Here is a 24,439-nt window from a genome sequence, read left to right on the forward strand (position 1 = left end):
GCTCGTCACAGGCGCATGGCGGTGCGATCGTTCTTCGCCTACGAACTGCGGCGCCTGCCGGGGGTGACGCGTGGAGAGTCGTCCACAGTCGCCCACGCGCCGGGCGACGCTGCCGAGACGCGGGCGCCCTGGAGGGAGTTCGACAGGTGCCCCCCCCCCCCCCCCACACACACGGAGCCGAGCCACCCACCCACACCACCTCCCTACCACCACCCACCACCCCCCACCACCACTCCCCACCCAACACCACCCCACCCCACCATGACCACCACCCACCACCACCCACCAACCCTCACTACCCCACTCCACCACGACCACCACCCACCACCCCACCCTTACCACACCACCCACCCACCACCACCCACCACCACCACTCATCACACCACCACCCACCACCACCCCCCCAACACTCCCACCACCCCCCCACCACCTCCACTACCCCACCACTACCCACCATCCACCACCACCCACCACCACCCACCACCACCCCCCCACCACTACCACCACCACCCACCACCCTTACCACCACCACCCTTACCACCACCACCCTTACCACCATCACCCACCCCCCCCCCACCACCACCACCACCCCACCACCACCACCCACCACCACCACCCCCCCCACCACCCCCCCCCCACCACCCCCCCCTACCACCCCCCTCCCACCACCACCGACCACCACCTCCAAAGAGTGTGGCCCAATGGAGGGGGGGGGGGGTGCCCAAAGCTGTATGTTATATGTGTATGTATGTTGTTTGCGTATGTGAGTTGAACTTTTTTCGCACCGTACGTAGCCAACCGTGCAAATCGGAGGTGCGGGGGAAGGTCAACAACACTAAACACAACAACAACAACAGCAAGAAGCAGATCCCAATAAGTTAGTTTTCAATCGAGATGATTTAAACGCGCATACAGCTCCATCGGCCTCCTCGTGTGTCGAGGCTTCCCACGCACCCCCCCCCTCTCCCCCCCCCTCTCCACTCTTCGATGTGTAAAGTGGCAGTGTCACGATTCGCCGATTCAATCCATCGCCCCCCACCCACTGCCCCGACTTTGAGACGAAAATCATCGCTTGCTCTTACAGGCCCGGCGTGCACCGTCCGCCACGCTGGCGTCGTCTCGAATGTGGTTTTTAGTTTTGCCGTCTCGCTCCCCCTGCGTCGCCCATTTGACGCGGCACCGCGCACCACTCCACCAGTGGCACCACGCGTCCCCGCCGCGTCGGTCATCTCCGTCTCGTTTGCGTCGTCGCCTTCAGCGGCGGCGGCACCACCTCCGATTAGCACGGTTGGCTGCGTACGGCGCGAAAGAAGCGCCTTGTCGTGGGCGAGCAGGTCCAGGGTGTACATGGCCGACCTGGAGGGAGGCCTGCACTTCGCGCTGCGCGTCGAGGTGGGCACGCGGCCCACGCTCTCCGGGGCCTCGCTCGCCGCACTCAAGAACTTCGTTCGGGTCCTCGTGAAGGTGACCCCCCCCACGCCACCCACCATGCACCCCACTACCCCCCCCCCCCAATCATGCACCCCACTTCCACCCCCCCATGCCCTCGCCATGCCCCACACCCCCCCCCACCATACCCCGCCCCCACCCCCATGCCCCTCGATCCCCCAATGCCACCCCATGCCCCCCACCCCCCCCCCCAATGTCCCCCCATGCCCCCCCCCATGCCCCGTCCCCCCAAGCATTGGTGCTACCCCCACACCCTCCCACGTGTCCCGTTCGCGTCACTCCCAGCACGTGGCGGTGGCTGCCTTGTTTTGCTGTTCTTGTTGTTGGTGTGGTTGTTGTTATTGGTGGTGTGGTTGTTGTTGTTGTTATTGCTGATGTTATAGTTATGGTTGGCATGGTTGTTGTTGGTGTGGTTGTTGTTGGCGTGGTTGTTGTTGGCGTGGTTGTTGTTAGTGTGGTTGTTGTTGTTGTTGTTCCATTTGGTTTGGCACTCCACGCACTCGGCCCGAGCCCCCGGGGTCACAATGTGAGCGTCTCTGGTGGGGGGGGGGGTAAGCCCCCCCATCCCCCTGAGGGGCTGGACAGCGACTCGATTAGAGCCTTGGCCAGTGGGGAGCGGCGAGAGTGGAAGAGAGAGAGAGGGGGGGGGAGAAGCAGCAGAGAGAAAGGAAGTGAGTGACCGAGTGAGAGCAACACAACAACAACAGAACTCTAGAAAGGTAAGCGGGTCAGAGAGAGAGATGCGGAGAGAGAGAGAGAGAGTGCGATAGCGACATTAAGAGTGAGCACGTGAGAGAGAGAATCACACAGAAGCAGCAGAGGAGAGACGGGTGTGGCTGGAGTTCCGCCATGCGCGGCTGACCCACGCCGTGCCGGCCTTCAAGGAGCAGTGGGCGATGGAGGAGGCCGTGTGCTCGGTGGCAGATGACGGGGAGCTCTGCATGCTGATATGAGCTACCCGACGGAGGCCGTCGGACTGCGAGAAGGGCTGCGTGCAGAACGAGAGAGAGCGAGAGAGTGAGCGAGAGAGTGAGCGAGAGAGAGCGAGAGAGTGAGCGAGAGGGGGGTTACATAAAAAAAAATACGAAATGATGAACGAAGCAAAGTGCCGACTACACCGAGCATCTTCTTGTTTCCACTGATCGTAAAAAAAAGGAGAGACGGGAGAGCGAGTGAAAGAATCGAAGAGAGGGAATCGGAGAGAGAGAGCGAGATAGCGTACAACAGAGAGGAGGAATCTGGTTGTTGGGAGCGGGCAGAGTGGCAGCAGACGCAAAACGGCAGGGAGAGAGGGGGAGAGAGAGAGGGAGGGAGGGAGGTGCATTAACCAAGGCCTAAGATGACAAGGTTTAGTGATGGCTTTTAGGAAACGTCACATGGGAGATGCAGAAAAGCTCGCTCGCACTCTCGCTGGCTCACTGCGAGTCGCCTCTCCACCACCACCGCCGCCGCCGCCACCACCACCATCCCCTCCTTCCCCTCCTGCTTCCATTAGGCTTTTAATGTCCCTTAATTTAATCAGAGAGAGGGTTTCGGTGTAGCGAGGTGAAAGAGAGTTATCACAAGCCCCAGTAGGCCGAGGAGAGATGCATTCTAATAAGCCAAAGCTGTTTTCTTTGCTGTATAAAAAAAAAGGGAATTTTTTTTTTTTGCTCCGACGGATTTATGCGACGCTGCGGGCAAATGGAATTCTGCGCGGCGCTCAAAACACTAATTCGGAATTAATATCGCGAGAGGGCCCGGGACGGCATTAGCCGGAGCACTGCAGAGCTTAGCCATTTCCACGTCTCCCCACCCTGCCCCCCCCTCTCTCTCTCCATACTGAGTTTGTGAATTAGTATAACAAAACACAAACCGCCACGATTGTTGATAATCTGATTCTTAGAGTCGTCGTTTCAAAGGTTGTAGTCTTTTCGCGGTCAGGGCCACGGTGAAAGAGTCTGCGTGGTGTCTTTTTTATTACTATGATTACATTATCATGCGAATTCACGCTTCGTGTTTAAACGGCTCGGAGCGATGGGGATTCGTTGCGGCGACGTCGCGAGATCGTGAGGAGTTGGTGACAGCTTGGGGGGGGGGGGGGGGGGGGGGGGGGGGGCAGATAGGTTTATATCCAGCAGTGAATTGATCATGGCCGTTCCCTCCATCCATCCGGTCCATCCATATTCTCCGTCCGCCTGTCCATCCATCAATTTGTCAAGTCACGTGTGCTTCCACTTTATCTGTCCGTCCATTAGTCAGTGAGTCTGATTATTCGTACGCCTGTCTGCCTGTCTGCCCGTCCATGCATCCAGTGTCCATCTGTTTGTCCACCAATCCCCCTGCCCGTGGTATCCAGGTGTCTTGGACTCGTCTCTCACACCTGTGGCTGAATGCCCCGCTCTCTCTCCGAACGCAGATCTTCTCCACAATACAGGTTTCTTTTGGGGGGTTAGATCGCGTAAAGATAAATGTGTCAGTAAACCCGCCACCACGCGACACTGCCAAAGAGTAAGAATTGTCGCGTAAACAGAACGTGCCAATTGGCTGTATCGGGTGGTGGCGGGCTTAACGGCACATTTTTATTTACGCGATCTAACCCCCCCCAAAAAACTTTTATTATGGATAAATAATATTTGGTCGCGAAAGCCTGCACATTAAACACATCTTGATTTAGGTCGTTTTTTTTCTCCAAAACTATCGCAACATCCGAGATATTTGTTTTTAATGTTTTGGTTCTTGTTTTTGTCGTTGTTGTCTGTTCCACAATGCACGGATGGATGGACTTAGAAGTCGCCGACACGAACAGACGGACAGACGTACGGGTGGACGGATGAACGTACGGACATACGGATAAACGGACGCATCGATGGACGGTCGGACATACGAACACACCCGTGAACGGACAGACGGATGGATGTGTTCAGACGGACAGAGGCGAGCGGATGGAAAGATGCAACGATGGGCAGACGGGAAGTTTTCGTTCGCCGTGCGTTCCCCCCCACCCCAATTCCTTCCTCCGTCCCCGGCCACCTTTGTCTCCCCCGGCCCCCCCTCCCCCCCGGCGCGTGACAGTTCCTCCCGGGGCGTGCGTGCGTGCTGCGCCTGCTCGAGTCGCTGCTCCGCTGGCTCGAGGCGCTGCCCCCGCGGCGTCGCGTCACCGCGCTCGAACTCGAGCGACTCCTCGACGGCAGCCACGCCGTGAGCACACGCACAGACACGGGGGGGGGGGGGGCAGACACGCGGGGGGGGGGGGGCAGACAGGCAGAGACACGTGGAGACAATATGGGACGCAGGGAGACACGAGGAGCCACCAATAGGCAGAGATACGCAGAGACATAGGGAGACACGGGGGGATACAGGGAGACACGGGGAGAGAGCCACTGGGCATAGACACGGACAGAGGTACCAGGATAGACACGGGGAGAGATACGGGAAGAGACACGGGCGGAGACACGGGAAGTCACCGGGAGACACGGGGAGAGATACCAGGAGAGATACGGGAAGAGCCACGGGGAGAGAGCCACGGGCAGAGCGACTCGGAGAGAGGGACCGTCACGTGGCCACACAGCTGCAGACACGCACACCCCTGCGCGAGACAAATGCACGCCGGGCTAGACGCGTCGCCGTTTGGTCGTGGGCAGCAGGAAGGCGGCGACCTCCTGCCGGACGTGGCCACGTGGGTGGGGTGCCAGGGCTCGGGCCCGCGGCACGGAGGGCTCCCGTGCGCGCTCTGGGGCCTCTTCCACGTGCTCGCCACCTCCGCAGCCATCGCCAACGACTCCCTCGTCGCCACGGGGGACGGTGAGCGGCAGGCCGCGGCGTTACCGCCGCCGTCGTCCTCGTCGTCGTTATGATCATGATGTCATCGTCGTTATGATCATGACATCATCGGCATCGTCGTTATATCATCGTCGTTATGATCATGATATCATCGTCGGCGTCGTCGTTATGATCATGATATCGTCGGCGTCGTCGTTATGATCATATAATCGTAATGATCATATCATCATCTTCTTTGGGTCTTTCGGTAAAGTCACGTAGATAGGTTCAAAGACGACGACGATGATGATATGATCATAAAGATGATGACAACGATGATACGATCAAAGCAAATGTTGTTGTTTTCTTTGAACCTATGTACGTGCCTTTACCGAAAGACCCAAATAATATGAATCCTGGCAGTCATGAAAGCGTTAATTCATATCATCATCTTATGATCATATCGTCATCATCATCATCATGATGTCATCGTCGTCGTCATCATCATCATTGTTATGATCGTATCATCATCGCCGTCGGGCAGCAATATTTCATGACAATCGGAAAACCCGACCCTCCCATAATCCTACTGGACATCTATGAAAAAGAGCTTTATTGCTCATCGGATTCCTCCAGTATATATTTGTGTAAACATTCTGATTCCGAATCCCTTGCCGAGAATTTAGGTTGCGTTCATCGTCATCGCTGTCGTCATAGTCACTGACATCATCATCGTCATCGTCATCATCGTCATCGTCGTCATAATTGTCTTCGTCGTGATGTCAGTATCGTCAGCAGTTCGGTTCGTCGTTTACATCATCGTTATAACCAAGATTAGAATCATCACGATGAACATAATCATGATGATCATAATCATCATCATCTGCGATCACCAGCATTGTCACCATCAGCATGTGTGCCCCCAATTCATTTGGTGCATCGGCAAAACCGGAGTGATGGATGGATGTTAAAAATAGCAAGCAGAATTTTGGACGCTTTTTTTCCAACAATTTTGTTCAACATAAAAAAAATAATCGACAATTTTTTTCGACATTTTTTTTCTATACATTTTTTCCAAATTTTGTTTCACTTGGCGCTTTTTTCTGCCCACGTGTCCACTTCATTCGAGTGTCGCTGTCCGCTGGGTGGTGGAGGGCCATTGCTCAATATCGACATTGTACCCACACGACGATCTCACCCATTTCGTGGTTCGTTGTCACTTCTCAAATGAAATTAGTCGACGGTCAGAGACTCTTCTGGGCTCATGGCATACTCTTCTGTGTTGTGTGTCTGTGTGTGCGTTCATGTGCGTGCGTTCGTGTGCGTGTGTGTGTGTGCGTGCAGTCTTTCCGAGGCCCTTGTCTGCAGAAATAGGTTAATGTGAGATCACATTAAGGACGTGAGCAGCAAAGTGCATTGCTTATCTCCGCGAGATTTCATGACAATCGGAAAACCCGACCCTCCCATAATCCCTTGCCAAGACGACATCACCACCACCACCACCAATACCAACACTGTCACCACCACCAATACCACCACAACCAATACCACTAACGCCACCACCATCTTTGCCATCACCACCACCACAAATACCACCGCCACCATCTCTGCCATCACCAACACCAATACCACCACCATCACCGCCACCACATCTGCCATCACCACCACCACAAATACCATCGCCACCACATCTGCCATCACCACCACCAATACCACCACTGTCACCGCCACCACCACCACCACCTCTGCCATCACCACCACCACAAATACCATCGCCACCACCTCTGCCATCACCACCACCAATACCACCACCAATACCACTACCGTCGCCGCCACCACCACCACCACATCCGTGCGCGTCTTCCAATGTGTCCTTGTTGCCTCTACACGATGCCTCACCCGTGACCTCCTGCGTGACCCCCCCCCCGGCGCCCCGGCGTGCAGCCCCTGCGTGGGACCCGCTGGAGGTGCTGCGCGCCGTGCGGGGCTACGTGGCGCACTTCTTCTCGTGCCGGACGTGCGCCCTCCACTTCGACGCGGCGGTGCGCCAGGGCGCAGCGGCGGTGCGCGACGCCGACGCCGCCGCGTTGTGGCTGTGGCGGGAGCACAACCACGTCAACGCGCGCCTCGCCGGTACAACCGAACTCGCCACACTCGCTGCATTTGCCGATACAACTGCACTCGCCACACTCTCTACACTCACCACACTCGCCGCACTCACCACACCCACCGCACTCACCGGTACAACCACACTCGCCGCACACCCACCACACTCACTGGTACAACCACACTCGCCACCAGCACAAACTCTCACACTCTCTCACACTCTCACACACTCTCTCACTCTCACACTCTCACACTCTCACACAATCTCCACACACTCTCCACACACTCTCCACACACTCTCACACTCTCCACAGACTCTCACACTCTCTCATACTCTCTCACACTCTCACACTCTCACACACTCTCACACTCTCACACACTCTCACACTCTCATACTCTCTCACACTCTCACACTCTCACACACTCTCACACTCTCACACACTCTCACACTCTCTCTCACACTCTCACACACTCTCACACTCTCTCACTCTCACACTCTCTCACTCTCTCACACTCTCTCACACTCTCCACAGACTTTCACACTCTCACACTCTCCACCCACTCACACACTCTCTCACTCTCACACTCTCACACACTCTCCACACACTCTCCACACACTCTCACACTCTCCACAGACTCTCACACTCTCTCATACTCTCTCACACTCTCACACTCTCACACACTCTCACACTCTCTCTCACACTCTCACACACTCTCACACTCTCACACTCTCACACTCTCACACTCTCACACTCTCACACTCTCACACTCTCACACTCTCACACTCTCACACTCTCACACTCTCACACTCTCACACTCTCACACTCTCACACTCTCACACTCTCACACTCTCACACTCTCACACACTCTCACACACTCTCACACTCTCTCTCACTTTCCGCATGCACGCGCGTGCCCACTCTCGCCCACCGCCCATCAATTAAACGGCGGCCACGTGGCTCTGCCTGCCGCCGCAGGTCTAAATCTAAATTCGAATCAAATTAAGCGCCAATTTTACTGCGCCGAGATCTGGCGGGCAATCCGCGGATTGCCGGCGGTTCGAGCCGCGCCTTCGCGCATTTGAACACGGCCGCCTCGTGGAGCCGCGCGTTAGGACGCGGGGTCCTCCTCATAAGTGGAATTTTATAGGCAATTAATTTGCGCCGTTAGGATCGCCGCGATGAGTTATTGCTCGCGGTAGCGACTAACGAGGGGAAGGAGGGGGGAGTTGGTGAGCGGTTGGACGGGCGGTTTTTGGGAGATGGTGAGGACGGAGAGAGTGGGGGGTGAGGAAGGGGTGGGGAGAGCGAGGGAGGGAGGAGCTGGCGTGAGAGGACAGGGCTGTGGGGGGTGGTGATGGGGGAGCCAGACTGCGGGAGTCATCATCACCAGAACTTGTTAATCAGTTCACCGTAATCATGAGTTCATCAATTATTATTATAATTCATCATGACTCTCACTTGACTGCTAATTTATCATCACCATCCTTGCACTATCAATCAGGTAATCATTATCACCATCATACTCATCATTTCTTAATTGCCTCTCACTTCTCTGCTCGTTAATTTATCATCATAATCATCGAGCATCACCACCAGCATCATGGGCCCTCGCTATCCCATTAATCAAACCACCGATATCACCACCACCACCAACACCACCACCAACATCACCACCACCACCAACATCACCACCACCACCACCAACACCACCAACACCACCAACACCACCACCAACGCCACCAACACCACCACCACCACCAACACCACCACCACCACCACCACCAACACCACCACCAACATCACCCACAACACCACCACCAACACCACTACCACCAACACCACCACCACCACCACCAACATCACCCACAACACCACCACCAACACCACTACCATCACCACCACCAACACCACCGCCATCACCCGGCCACCAACCAAGCAGAAGAGTGAACGTCAACGCAGGCATCGAGCTCGGGCTGCTTGGGCAGCGGTGACTCCGCTAAGTGGAGGCCGGGCGCAGTCACCCCGCGGATTTACCGGCGCTGTCACCCGAGGCTCCGTGCGCCTCCGGGGAAGCCCGCCATGTCGTTATTCATCTCCCCAAAGACAAAGATCCCCCGTGTAGCATCAACAGAGTGTTGGGACAAGTGCCGTTAGCGAGGAGCACCTGCGGCACACGAGGGGGCACCGCGCCCGGCCGCATTTGTCCTCAGTGGGGGATGTTTACGCACCGCGCCAGGTACTCGTTTTGAGGCTGAGTCGACCTAGGGGAGGCCCAGGACCGGTTCAGAGAATCATCACCGGTGTTGGCCGTGAGCGTGATTCGAACTCGGGCGGCTGGATTCGATAGCGCAGCGTAGCCGCTAACCGCCGCACCCACCGCTCCCCCGCACAAAACCGGCCCAACGTTCGTTCGTCACGCGACGACTTCGTTCATTGGCCGCGTCGGGTGGCGGAGGGGCTTGACGACGCGCCCGTTCCGCGCCGCTCCCGCCGCAGGCTCGCGCGCGGACGACCCGGCCTTCCCCAAGGCCCCGTGGCCCCCGGCGGCCCTCTGCCCCGAGTGCCGCGTGTCGCTGGGCGACACGCGCTGGGCCTGGGACGAGGCGTCCGTGCTGCACTTCCTCAAGCGCCACTTCTCGGCCGACAACGTCGCCCTCGACTTCCTCTCCCCGCCGTGCGCCTCCGAGTTCGCCGGCGACACGGAGCGGCCCCCGGCGCCGCAGGGCCACCGCGACCGCGGGGTCGCCGACGCCGACGACGACGCCGCCGGGGACGTCGCGGCGCCTCCTCCGGCGCGTCGGGAAGACCCCATGGTCGACCTGGACGCCTTCGAAGAGCTGCAGCTGCAGCGGTGGAGGACGCAAGGGGCGGCGGCGGCGGCGGTGGAGGGCGACGTGGGACGGCGGGCGGCCCGGACGATGCCGACCGTGACGACGGCGGCGGCGGTGGAGGAGGCGGAGGAGGCGGAGCGGTGGCGACGCGCGGGCGGGTCTCGCCCCGCCGTGCGAGCCGGCGACTTCTCGGCGGTGGACGCGGGGCTGTGCGCGCTGCTCTACGCCTGCTCCTCGCTCTGCCTGCTCGCCGTCTACTCGTGCCTGCGACGCAGGGTCAGGGGCACGGAGGGCGCCAGGGGCAGGAGGACGGCGGCTGGGGGGGCCTTGGGTCACTGACGCCGCAAGTGGGGGGCGGGGGGGGGGGGTGCACGTGGCGCGAGTCCGCGTGTATGTGTGCAGGTGTGTGTGTGTGTGTATGCGTGTGTGCGTGTGTGTTTGAATCGTTCAGGCCGATCTACTGCTTGGGGCTTAGCCCGACTGGGTCACAGTGTGAGGGACCTTGCAGAGCCTTGAAAGATATCGACGCAGTCCCCATCATCGGCGAGCTCCTCCGGCAGGCGAGAAGGCTGCGTTGCCTGGGTCACGTAGCCCGCGTGCCACCGCGTGCCCGCGTGGCCGGCCACCGCGTGCCCAAGTAGCTTCTGTTTGGCCAGATAGAGAGGGCTAAATTGGAGGTACAGAAGGATGCCCGGAGCTCAGTGGATCGGCCTCTGTGGAGGAGGCTCGTGATGGACGCTGCTACTGCACAGTTGGAGGCAGTTGCCCTCCAGCAACAGCGGAGGGCAGAGGAGCGACGCTCACAACAACGAGCGGAGCGCCTAAAATGCATCAAGTTGGCACAGCGAGTAGCACGTGGGGTGCATCTTCCAGTCATCTCGGTCAGCCTCCACCTGTAGACTCCGCCACGCCTGTCGACTCCGTAGACGTTACACCCACAACTGGTGTTCACTGGTTAGTTGACTTCCTGTACTTAAATCAACCGAGAGCCCATTGAGATCCGTTAATCTGGCTTCAAGTAAGCGAATTAAACGCTGTGCAGGTTTGACAATGGAACTGCAGGCAGTTTTTATTGTTTACTAAATGTAGGGTTCGGGCCACGGGTACTTAGAGATCGACACTGAAGCTACTGCCCTTGAGCGCCATCACCATCGTGAGCCTTGGTCTATCCACGGCTGGATGGCCTCACCGCTGCCTCTGCAAGTCTCGCCCTCTCACTCCTGCACGCAAACTTATTATCATCAATCAATGCCATTCATTGGTCGATCCCACTGCTGGATAAAGATCTTACCACGTTGGTGGGGGGGGGGTAATTGACCATACTTCACCATGCTGGGTCATTGCGAGGTTATTGTTGGACTCCTCCCGATCACAATTAGGCAGCTCGCTTCTGGCCACGTGGTTTAGGGCCTAAATAAATAATGAACCGGTTAATCCCGAGACGTGACCGAGCAAAACCGGTTTTTCCAGGAAGTCGTGCTCAAGGTAACGCCTGCACCTGGAGACGAGGTGAACCTATGCGGCCATAGTCCTCGGCTCAGTGGAAAGTGGTTTTAGTATTTACCCCCCCACACCACCTCCTCAATCCACGTGCAGACATGATCACTGTTGATGCTGTGCATTGGACGTCTGTCGCTAATTCATTGATTGCTATTAAACAGCAACGAGTTGAATTACAAACATGTGAAATGTTATCGCGCGGTGTGGGACGTGCGTGTTCTGGTGTGTGCGTGTGTGTGTGTTGTTGTGACTTGGAGAGACAAAGGCGGCCGGGCGTGGTGCTGGCCACTCACCGCACTTGCCCCAACAGTATATTAAATCTTGATTTGAAACTTGCGTGACTGCAGGCATCCATACTCTTTGGTTCTTTCGGTGAAGTCACGTGGGTAGAAAATAAATAAAGCACGACGTTTCGGGCGCAACACAAGCGTCTGTCATCAGGTGGGAAAATCTTTTGATGGACGCTTGTGTTGCGCCCGAAACGTCGTGATTTATTTTAGTCCATTAAAGGCTACGCGGGGGAATCTTTGTCTCTTTGTCATGCGTTGTACAAGACAAAGTATGCGTCTCTGTGCGCATTGTGGGGAGACAAAGGCGGCCGGTTGTAATTTGGCCACACCCATGTGTTTATTCACCACTTCCATCCGCGCCTCTTCCCCGCACCGCGCACTCGTCTCATCAGTCACAGTGTTGGTGAGTCCACAAGCTCTAGCCCCGAGTAGCCACAATGAGTAAAAGACAAACGTCGCTGGAGAGCTGCTTTGAAAAGGGGGAAAGACCCAATGATGACCCCCCCCGCTTCCGGTCCGTGAAAAAAATTGTCTTTCACGGAAACCGGTCCCTGGTGCCAACAAGTTTGGGGACCGCTGCGCTCCGCGACCGCTCCCCCGCGTCCACACGGACTCGCGTCCACACGGACTCGTGAACTCCACAACAAAATAATCGACGCCGGCTGAAGCCGCGCAAAGGGAGCGGTTGCGTCAGCCCCGTCAGGCGGTGACTCGAAGTGGCGCCTACCCCGGTGGGTGCCTACCCCGGTGGGTGCCCACACCGTTGGGTACCTACCCCGGTGGGTGCCTACCCCGGTGGGTACCTACCCCGTTGGGTACCTACCCCGGTGGGTGCCCACCCCGGTGGGTGCCTACCCCGGTGGGTGCCTACCCCGGTGGGTGGTGTCTCAACACGCCGCCTGAGCCCCCCCACCCGAGGCGCGGCCGCGTGTAACGGAGTGGAGGGTCGAGTATTTGGTTCCGAAGTTTGGGATTTAGGGCCCCGTACGAAATTGCCGTGTACATGACCACATGGCTCTCTCTAGAGAGAGAGGGGTGAGAGGGGTGGGCGGGGGGGTAGGAGAGAGGGGTGGGCGGGGAGAGGGGAGTGCGGGGGGGAGAGGTGAGAGGGGTGGGCGGGGGGGGGGTAGAGTTCAGAGGAGTGGGCGGGGGGGGTAGAGTTGAGAGGGGTGGGCGGGGGGGAGGTGAGAGGGTTGGGCGAGGGGGGGGGAGGTGCCCACGTGTGGAGTCGAGTCCATGGGCCAGGACAACTTGGACGAGTCGCCACCTTGGCTAGCAGCGGAGCCATCCTCGTTCCCGAGTGGTCTCTGTGCGGCTCAATGAGAGGGAACGATTTCGTCACCCCACTCCATGTCACGCAATTCGTTTTGATATCTACGGGACCCTTTTTGCCAGTCGCAAAATGATGGGAAAAATAAAAACAGGCTCTACACTTGCTGGCAATCAACAGCTTAACACCTCCTGTTCCATACTCTTTGATTCTTTCGATAAAGTCACGTAGGTAGAAACATAATAAATTACGACGTTTCGATCGCTTCACAAGCAATCGTCATCAGATGAGACAACTAACGTTTCATTGCCAGAAAGGGTGAAGCCTATTCTTATTTTTATAAACATTTTATACTGGCAAAAAGGTCCCGTATAAATGACTGCTCAAGCCGAGTGATTAACACTGTGATAATGCATTGTGATTGAATTTGGTTTAATTAGATAATTATGGCAATGATCGATTATATTGCACCTTTGCGAATAACATTGTGTGGCCTTACAAAGAGTACGTATGCAGTACACGACGTTTCGGGCAATGACCTTTTCATGGCACATTCGAGCTCTTCGCCACTGGTATTGGTCGTGGGCGAGAATCGAACTCGGGTGGTTCTGTTCGCAGCACAGTGCGCTAACCGCTGCGCCACCGCTCGCTCCCCTCCCCAACGTCATAACAGACGCCACATCATCCACTCATCACCATCATCACCACTGTGATGACTCACCTCATCACACGGGCACTCCTGATGATCTCACTCTGTGCGCCTCGCAGCCTCATCCCTTACGAGCACAGACAACGCAGACTCCGCTGTCGTCAGTAACGCTGCCTGTCTGCCAAGGGAACCGTGCAATAATCGACGTTACATGCAATGGACCTTACCACGTAGCGCGTGTTTTGAGGAAGCGCCATTGCCAGAAACGTCGTCTTGAATATGTATATTGTTTACCTGTTAGGCCACGGTGTTATTGACGAATTTGCCGAGTGGATGTTTTTGTTGTGGTTGTTGTTGTTGTTGTTGGTTGTGCACCACTGCTCACGTAGCAGCGGCAGCAGCATTACGCACAACATTTGTTTTCAATTTGCGGAGGAGTGAGTGCAGGGAGAGAGACGGGGGAGAGACGGCTTACAATCTGGGGTCAATCCGGGTGGCGTTATCCATCAAGATCCGACCACTACCTCTCTCGTCTGCCATTTGAAGAGCAACGGGCAAAACGTGAAATGATTAGCCCGCGTTGTGTATTACTCGATGTAGTTGGCGTCCAACTGGGACCCGCGTCTCGCTGACACGACCCTGATGAGCCACCGAATGTCGAAACCGGTCCCGAGTTTTTGCTTCTAACTGAATCAAGGCTGCTGATAAGATGCCGCGTGCCTGATGGGTCGTGCAGAAAACCAACACAGACACACGCGCACACACACAGGCACACGCACACACACCAACCAACACAGACACACGCGCACACACACAGGCACACACACACACCAACCAACACAGACACACACGCACTTCACTCTGTGTTCATATGGAGACGCTGATATGCAAAGGAGTTTTGTTATTTGGCCAACAATATTATAACTGCGTAAGCCTAATCATCCAATGCGATGGCATCGGTGCTTGCCTGATGGACAGCGACCGTCCCTGTTGGGCAGCGTTGGATTATGCGCTGAGCATGAGATGAGGCTAAGCAGGTCTGAGCCTGGCGCAGGCTGCAGAGCACACAGCTGGTGGCGGCAGAGAGGGGCGTGAGGAAGCGAAGTCTGTCGGAGTGACTGCTCCGGCCCGCGCCTTCACCAACCCGCGGTGAAGTACTGACGGCAGTGTCACGTAACCCCCTCGCACCAACACACACACACCAGCACACACAGATCCCCCATATAGCCTTAACGGACTGTTGGGGCAAGTGCTGTTAGCGAACACCTATGAAGGCCAGAACGGTACACGAGGGGGTGGGTGCCCAGCACCACGCCCGACCGCCTTTGTCTCCCCAGTGGCGATGTTTACACACTGCACCAGGCTGAGTCGACCTAGGGGAGGCCCAGGACCGGTTCAGATAATCGTCACAGGTGTTGGTCGTGAGCGGGAATCGAACCCGGGTCGCCAGGTTCATAGTGCAGCGCGCTAACCGCTACACTACCGCTCCCCACAACAGCACACACACAGACACACACCAGCACACACACCAACAAACACACACACCAGCACACACACACAAGCACACACACACCAACACACACACCAACACACACACACCAACACACACACGATCCGCACGGCGTGATAGTGGGGGGGGGAAGACTCTCAACAACAATTAATTATTTGGCAATAATTGTTTTTATTTATCCAGGAGAGCCACGCTTCTGAGTTGTAGGACTTTCCAGGAGGCTCCTACTGCTGCTGCTGCTACGTTGAGTTTTTATTTGTAAGATAACTTCAGCCAATTCATAATTTAGTCGCGTTTATTTTTAACGCGGTAGGAGAGATCCGGAGCACCCGGATTAAACCCCACGGCTTGCGCGAGGGGGAAACACTCTATCCCCGTGCGGATGGAACAAACAGATGGCGATCAGCCCGCACTCGCCGTACCCCCCTCTACCTGGTGGGCCAGGGGGCTACGGCACCTCCTCCACGCCCACGGGATGGGAGTTGCGGCTTGCTGCTGCCTCCATGCAGCACCGGATTACGGCCGCCCACGTGACATAGCCACCGCCATCCAGCAGTGGATCGAGCAGCGCCGTCTGTACACATCCCTTCCCCCCCTCCTCTCACGTGACGATCAAGATCGCGTGGCGAAGCCCTCGCATTTACCCTCCGGGCACCCGACCCTGGCGAGTGATGGATGCTTCGTGGCGGCTGGTGCCGGATTACTCCAATCTCCCACCAGCCACCAGGGTCTTACATTTGTCCCCCCCTCCCTCTCTCTCTCTTCTCCGTCTCTCTTACCTCTCACATCATCATCATCTCTCTTCCTCGATGTTTTCTTGCCCCATCGTCTCTCTTGTCTTTCCCCGCCTCTGCTACCCCTCCCATCTCTTCTCTCTATCCCCCCCTCTCTCGCTCTTCATCCACCTCTTCTGTTCTCCCCTCCACACTCCTCTCTTCTCTCCGACTTTCTCTCCTCGTCTCACCACACTCCCCCACCCATTCCCTCTCCACCCACTCCCCCCTCTGTCCTCCTCTCGTCTACTCTCTCCCCTCTGTTCTCGTCCTCTCATCTCTTCCTCCCATCCTCTCGATTCTCAGCATCCGCTCCTGTCGACTTCTCTCTCTCACTCCTCCACTCTCTCGTCTCGTCTCCCCTCTCATCTTTCTCCTCCCCCCTCTCCTCCACTCTCCCTCCTCTCTCTCCTTGGCATCTCCCCTCCCTCCCTCCTCTCCCTCCACTCCATCTCTCCCCTCCCTCCCTCCCTCCTCTCCCTCCCCTCCCTCCCTGTGAGTTATCTTCGAGTGGAGGCGAGAGCGCGAGACGGAAGCGACGCCGCATTTCATCTCCCGCGCAAACCGTCCGTGATTAATCGCCCTAAGAGGCCTTTATTGTTTATATTTTTATTCATAAATTTTATTGTTTGCACTTTCAAGTTTTCTCACCGCGCGTGCTTCCACCGCGGGCGATCAATCCGTCAGTCAACTCCGCCTCCGAGCAGGGAGAGACGCGGTTAGCGAGCCGACGTTCCGGTGTCCCCACCTCTTCCAGTATGTCTGGCCAGCGTCGTAGTAGAGGAGGCCACATTGGCTCCAGAGGAGTTCTCGAGAAGTTCGCCTCCAGTGGAGGCCTCTTCCCCAGGCAGTGGAGTGAGCGAGCAGTTTCAGGGCTGCGCCTTTCACCTGCTACCTTTCAACGTTTCGGGCAATGGGCCATATGCAGAGCAATATCAGAGTGGTCATTGGCTGATTTCTCTTTGGAGATTACGCTATGCTCGTACAATCAGGCTTGATTTCAGCCGGGAATTTGTCCCGGCACACTACATCCAGTATACGTCGTGCTATGGTTGTGCGTACCCCTCCCTACCGCACCACGTGTGCGTCATTCAAGTATTGCAAACTCAGAGGTGGCGGCAGTGATGGTGGGAAGAGATCTGATGTGGGAGGTGAGACTCGTGGACTCTGTTGAAGATCATCAATGTGGATATGTTCGTGACCTCGCTGGTGGTGATGATGATCATTTCTGAAGGTCCCCAATGGACCCTTGACAGACCTTAGCAGGTCTTTAACCCGACATCATCATCATCATCAGCCATGATCACTCCACTGCTGCACGAACCTCTGTCCAGGCCGTACGCCATCTTATCACGGTCCTACGATGTAATACTCCACCTGGCACCCGCGCGCGAGGAGGTGATTTCATGGCTCCACCTCATCGGTGGACGACCTTTCGGAACGTGTTCCATTCCTTGGCTGCCACTCCGTCGCCAGCCTTGACAACGGGAGGGGGGGGGGGGTATCGTTCATACCTTCTGGCCGTGTCTCGTCCTGCCCAAACCATGCTCGCTCACTGCCCCTGACACCGCGACTGCAATCATTGAGCCTGCTCCGTCATGTTCTCTCATCCACGTGTTCCTCTTCCCTTGAACCTGCTCCGTCTTGTTCTCTCATCCACGTGTTCCTCTTCCCTTGAGCCTGCTCCGTCTTGTTCTCTCATCCACGTGTTCCTCTTCCCTTGAACCTGCTCCGTCTTGTTCTCTCATCCACGTGTTCCTCTTCCCTTGAGTCTGCTCCGTCATGTTCTCTCATCCACGTGTTCCTCTTCCCTTGAACCTGCTCCGTCTTGTTCTCTCATCCACGTGTTCCTCTTCCCTTGAGCCTGCTCCGTCTTGTTCTCTCATCCACGTGTTCCTCTTCCCTTGAGCCTGCTCCGTCTTGTTCTCTCATCCACGTGTTCCTCTTCCCTTGAGCCTGCTCCGTCTTGTTCTCTCATCCACGTGTTCCTCTTCCCTTGAGTCTGCTCTGTGTTGTTCTCTAATCCACGTGTTCCTCTTCCCTTGAGTCTGCTCTGTGTTGTTCTCTAATCCACGTGTTCCTCTTGCCTTGAGCCTGCTCCGTCTTGTTCTCTAATCCACGTGTTCCTCTTCCCTTGAGTCTGCTCTGTGTTGTTCTCTAATCCACGTGTTCCTCTTCCCTTGAGTCTGCTCTGTGTTGTTCTCTAATCCACGTGTTCATTTTCCCTTGAGCCTGCTCTGTGTTGTTCTCTAATCCACGTGTTCCTCTTCCCTTGAGCCTGCTCCGTCTTGTTCTCTAATCCACGTGTTCATTTTCCCTTGAACCTGCTCCGTGTTGTTCTCTATTCCACGTGTTCCTCTTCCATTGAGTCTGCTCTGTGTTGTTCTCTAATCCACGTGTTCATTTTCCCTTGAGCCTGCTCTGTGTTGTTCTCTATTCCACGTGTTCCTCTTCCATTGAGTCTGCTCTGTGTTGTTCTCTTATCCACGTGTTCATTTTCCCTTGAGCCTGCTCTGTGTTGTTCTCTAATCCACGTGTTCCTCTTCCCTTGAGCCTGCTCTGTGTTGTTCTCTAATCCACGTGTTCATTTTCCCTTGAACCTGCTCTGTGTTGTTCTCTATTCCACGTGTTCCTCTTCCCTTGAGCCTGCTCCGTCTTGTTCTCTCATCCACGTGTTCCTCTTCCCTTGAGCCTGCTCCGTCTTGTTCTCTCATCCACGTGTTCCTCTTCCCTTGAACCTGCTCCGTCTTGTTCTCTCATCCACGTGTTCCTCTTCCCTTGAGCCTGCTCCGTCTTGTTCTCTCATCCACGTGTTCCTCTTCCCTTGAGCCTGCTCCGTCTTGTTCTCTCATCCACGTGTTCCTCTTCCCTTGAGCCTGCTCCGTCTTGTTCTCTCATCCACGTGTTCCTCTTCCCTTGAGTCTGCTCTGTGTTGTTCTCTAATCCACGTGTTCCTCTTCCCTTGAGTCTGCTCTGTGTTGTTCTCTAATCCACGTGTTCCTCTTGCCTTGAGCCTGCTCCGTCTTGTTCTCTAATCCACGTGTTCCTCTTCCCTTGAGTCTGCTCTGTGTTGTTCTCTAATCCACGTGTTCCTCTTCCCTTGAGTCTGCTCTGTGTTGTTCTCTAATCCACGTGTTCATTTTCCCTTGAGCCTGCTCTGTGTTGTTCTCTAATCCACGTGTTCCTCTTCCCTTGAGCCTGCTCCGTCTTGTTCTCTAATCCACGTGTTCATTTTCCCTTGAACCTGCTCCGTGTTGTTCTCTATTCCACGTGTTCCTCTTCCATTGAGTCTGCTCTGTGTTGTTCTCTAATCCACGTGTTCATTTTCCCTTGAGCCTGCTCTGTGTTGTTCTCTATTCCACGTGTTCCTCTTCCATTGAGTCTGCTCTGTGTTGTTCTCTAATCCACGTGTTCATTTTCCCTTGAGCCTGCTCTGTGTTGTTCTCTAATCCACGTGTTCCTCTTCCCTTGAGCCTGCTCTGTGTTGTTCTCTAATCCACGTGTTCATTTTCCCTTGAACCTGCTCTGTGTTGTTCTCTATTCCACGTGTTCCTCTTCCCTTGAGCCTGCTCTGTGTTGTTCTCTAATCCACGTGTTCCTCTTCCCTTGAGCCTGCTCTGTGTTGTTCTCTATTCCACGTGTTCCTCTTCCCTTGAACCTGCTCCGTGTTGTTCTCTAATCCACGTGTTCCTCTTCCCTTGAACCTGCTGCGTGTTGTTCTCTAATCCACGTGTTCCTCTTCCCTTGAGCCTGCTCTGTGTTGTTCTCTAATCCACGTGTTCCTCTTCCCTTGAGCCTGCTCTGTGTTGTTCTCTATTCCACGTGTTCCTCTTCCCTTGAACCTGCTCCGTGTTGTTCTCTAATCCACGTGTTCCTCTTCCCTTGAGTCTGCTCCGTGTTGTTCTCTCATCCACGTGTTCCTCTTCCCTTGCGCCTGCTCCGTGTTGTTCTCTAATCCACGTGTTCATCTTCCCTTGAGCCTGCTCTGTGTTGTTCTCTAATCCACGTGTTCCTCTTCCCTTGAGACTGCTCCGTGTTGTTCTCTAATCCACGTGTTCCTCTTCCCTTGAGTCTGCTCTGTGTTGTTCTCTAATCCACGTGCTCCTCTTTTCTTGAGCATGATGCGTCTGCGTGGCCACGCGTCTCGCATCCGGAATGGCATGAGTTCAAATCCTGGTTGGATGGGGTTTGACTCAACCCATCAGCCCATTCACCAGCGGACGAGAAAATAAGTAAAATTCTATAAGGAAGTCAACGGTGTTTTTTTTCCTATGCATAGACCGGTCATAGGAATGTGGAATCTCCACCACTGGCTCAGGGCTGCTCTTCGGAGCTGTGTTAATCGAATCGGGAATCATAAAAATAATGTTGTTACAGCTGAGCGGATGAAAGTGTCGTTGTGCGTAGGTGTTTTTTTACTATTTTAATTGACGTGAGATGATCTGTTCATGATGGGTTGTTAAGATGACACGAGATGTTGTGAGATGTGAATGTGTCATTGTCACGTGTGTGTGTGTTGTGTGATTGGCACCTGTGTGTGTGTGTTGTGTTATTGCCATCTGTGTGTGTGTGTGTTGTGTGATTGGCGCCTGTGTGTGTGTTGTGTTATTGCCATCTGTGTGTGTGTGTGTTGTGTGATTGTCGCCTGTGTGTGTGTGTTGTGTGATTGTCGCCTGTGTGTGTGTGTTGTGTTATTGTTGTCTGTGTGTTCGTGACGGCGCCATGTTCGCTGGGAGCGCGTGTACTGGAAGAGGAACTGAATGCTAGTTGTTCATACACAAAGACAAAGATCCCCCGCATAGCCTTAATGGGCCATTGGGGCAAGTTCCATTAGCATGCACACACGGGGGTGGTGCGGCCAATACCACGCCCGACCGCCTTTGTATCCCCAGTTTACACACACACATACATATACATACACTCATATATATAAAAAAAGACAAAGATCCCCCTAATAGCCTACATGGACTGCTTGGACAAGTTTCGTTAGCGAGCGCTTTTTTATAAAGTCGACACCGACACACCAAGGAGTGGGTTTTGGCCAGAACCACGCCCGGCTGCCTTTATCTCCCTCGTGCTCATCGTTTAAACATTGTTTACACATTGCACGGGTTACTCGTTTAAGGCTGAGTCGACCTAGGTGAGGCACAGGACCGGCTAAACGAATCCGCATTGCATCAGTGTGGAATTAGTCCATTACGCAGCCGTGCAATAACACGTAACGATGCTCCTCTGGATACGAGCGAGTCTATTATGCTGGGATATTTCACCGTGAAGGGATTGTTTGTCAATGTCTCTACTAATAGACAACTACTCCTGTGTTACTTCATTCAAACAGTTAATTTGCAAAGCTTTCTTTTCTAAACCAGTTTCCTTGGGCACCGCATTGCGAAGTCAGCGTCTCTAAAACTACCAGGCACTCAATCAGTCTCGTTTCCCCTCTCTCCGTATACTGAAGGGGCATTGTCCGAAACGTCAGTCTCTACATCAATACACCACCAATTATCTATCTCTCTGTTAATCTATGTCTCTCTGTGTCTATCTATACCTGTCTGTGCATCCATCCATGACGCCATCTGTGCTTCAACATTTGCCCAAGATATTATTGTATCTTTCGGCAAAGTCACGTAGAAGGGAAATAATAAAATAATAATAAAACATAATAACATTCTCACGACGTTTCGGCCACAACACAAGCAGCCGTCCTCAGGTGAAGAACAGAGTTGTCGGAAAGACAGCGTCCTAAGACCATTCCAGCCTTGTGCAGGTCTACAATCTTGTCCCTGACATCCTTGGAGAGCTCTTTGGTCTTGGCCATGGTGGAGAGTTTGGAATCTGATTGATTGCTTGCTTCTGTGAACAGGTGTCTTTTATACAGGTAACGAGCTGAGATTAGGAGCACACTCTTAAAGGGAGTGCTCCCTCATTAAAATGCAAATCTATTTATAACATTTTTGACATGCGTTTTTCTGGATTTTGTTGTTGTTATTCTGTCTCTCACTGTTCAAATAAACCTACCATTAAAATTATAGACTGATCATTTCTTTGTCAGTGGGCAAACGTACAAAATCAGCAGGGGATCAAATACTTTTTTCCCTCACTGTACATACAGACATACAGACATATATACATACATACAGACATATAGACATACATACAGATTATTGGGCGTGACCGACCTTTCCGTCCCAGCCAGTCAAACGTATTGTTGTTGGTGTTTTGCTAAACTTAACTATTTTCACTGTATGTTGAACTTCTTTATGTAGGGCTCACTGAGCAATGTAGCTCCTTATCGGAAGCTACTGGTCATAAATGATTGCTCAACCAAGTGGCTTGTCACGTGGACATTTACAGCAATCTAATACTCGGGACGCGCGTTTCTAAAAGTGGAGGCAAAAACCCAGAGAAAAATGTCACGCTACCACGGGGAGAGAGACACGCAAACTCCAAATACACAGCAGCAGGCGTCAGGGTCGGGATCGAACCCACGACCTCCTGTACACCAGGCGAGGTAGTTAACATCTAGCCACCGTGGGGCCCCAATAGCCCCGTGCATGACAGCGGTGGAGGAGGGACACGTGGAGGCGAGATGGATGCGACGTGCCCAAAACCGTGCCCGGAGCAGCGCCCCGCACCGCACCGGCTGGAATTACGCACCGCCCCTGTCACCCTGACGGCCTCCACAAGCCGCCCCCAAATCCTGATGTCAGGATCCTCCACTGCTTCATTATTTGTTTGGGTGAGGGGGGGGGGGTTGGGGACCCGAGTCCCAGCCGCTTGAGCGCTCTCGTGAATTCATTACCAATGCGGGCCCAGCCGCGTCACGATGATGAATCTCGCGGTCTCTCCTCCTCCCTCTCCTCCTGCCTCTCCCCCCTCTCCCTCGCTCTTCCCTCTTCCCCCATCGCTCTCCTCTCTGTCATGTCTGCATCTTCTCTCTCTCTCCATCCCCCGATCACTCTTCTCGCCTCCGCCCTCTCCTCTCTCACTTATCTCTCTCTCCCTCCCTCCTTCCTATCCCTCCCCACTCTCCACTTGCTCATTCTCCCCTCTTTCCCCTCCTCTACCTCCTCCCTCTCCCTTTTACCTTCTCACTCTACCCTCACTCACTCACTCACTCTCCCCTCTCCTCATTCACTCTCCCCTCTGCTCACTCACGCGCTCTCCCCACCCTCTCCCCTCTCCTCCACCCTTTACCCACCTCTCCCCCCTCTCCCCCACCCTCTCCCCTCCACCCTCTCCCCGTCTCCTCGCTACCTGCCCCTGGCCTCTTCTGCCCGCCCACCACAAATGAGAGTTCCCCGCGTGAGGCGCGCGGTCCCATAAATCACGCGGTGTTTATGGGACCGCGTCTCGGGCCCGGGTCGGGATTGAGTGGAACACGTGGGACAATTCATCCCCCTCAGCCCCTCCCCTCTCACCCCCACCCCGCGAACGCGAGACCCCCCCCCCACCTTTTCCTCTTACCCCCCCCCTCAAACCCCCCCTCCCCGGCCGACAATTCCATTACTTATCGCGATTCAATTATGACGTCGAATATTCATTTCAGTGTCTCATTTTTTGTTGTTGTTTGTCCGTTGCATCGTCTCCCTCCTTTGTATTGAACCGCAATCAGATCGCGCCCTGCACGACGGCGCAATCTCCCGTGCGACATCGGAGTTGTGCCTCCCGGTCAGGTCACTCCGGACGGGGAGACTGCAGTGGGGGTGGGGGGGGGACGTCCCCCCGCGGAGACGGAGCGGTGGAACCATTCTCTCGCCGACGAGGGATGGTGAAGCATTCATCCAGCGGTGGGTAGATTATGGATACGGATGGTGGCGATGGTTGGCACAACACCAAGAAAGGTCTCCCCCCAATGTAGTCTGTGACAGGCTCTAGTCTGAGACTGGCTCTAGTCTGAGACGGGCTCTAGTCTGTGACGGGCTCTAGTCTGAGACGGGCTCTAGTCTGAGACGGGCTCTAGTCTGAGACGGGCTCTAGTCTGAGACGGGCTCTAGTCTATGACGGGCTCTAGTCTGTGACGGGCTCTAGTCTGTGACGGGCTCTAGTCTGTGACGGGCTCTAGTCTGTGACGGGCTCTAGTCTGTGACGGGCTCTAGTCTGTGACGGGCTCTAGTCTGAGACGGGCTCTAGTCTGTGACGGGCTCTAGTCTGTGACGGGCTCTAGTCTGTGACGGGCTCTAGTCTGTGACAGGCTCTAGTCTGTGACGGGCTCTAGTCTGTGACGGGCTCTAGTCTGTGACGGGCTCTAGTCTGTGACGGGCTCTAGTCTGTGACGGGCTCTAGTCTGTGACGGGCTCTAGTCTGTGACGGGCTCT

At 55.1% G+C, this 24,439-nt stretch overlaps 1 protein-coding gene across 1 annotated transcript in view; it reads left to right on the forward strand.

Moving 5' to 3' along the window:
* LOC144938012 (sulfhydryl oxidase 1-like) overlaps positions 1-10,468 on the forward strand; it is a 30,999-nt gene extending 20,531 nt beyond the window's left edge. The window contains exons 6-13 of the mRNA XM_078865709.1: positions 12-146; positions 1,335-1,464; positions 2,049-2,168; positions 4,504-4,629; positions 5,076-5,232; positions 7,135-7,323; positions 9,795-10,187; positions 10,308-10,468. Coding sequence (XP_078721835.1) covers positions 12-146; positions 1,335-1,464; positions 2,049-2,168; positions 4,504-4,629; positions 5,076-5,232; positions 7,135-7,323; positions 9,795-10,187; positions 10,308-10,468 — 1,411 coding nt within the window. The remainder of the gene's footprint in view (positions 1-11; positions 147-1,334; positions 1,465-2,048; positions 2,169-4,503; positions 4,630-5,075; positions 5,233-7,134; positions 7,324-9,794; positions 10,188-10,307) is intronic.
* Positions 10,469-24,439: the final 13,971 nt, after the last annotated feature.

This window comes from Lampetra fluviatilis, chromosome 20 (genome assembly GCF_964198595.1).
Source record: "Lampetra fluviatilis chromosome 20, kcLamFluv1.1, whole genome shotgun sequence".
Lineage (NCBI taxonomy): Eukaryota > Metazoa > Chordata > Hyperoartia > Petromyzontiformes > Petromyzontidae > Lampetra > Lampetra fluviatilis.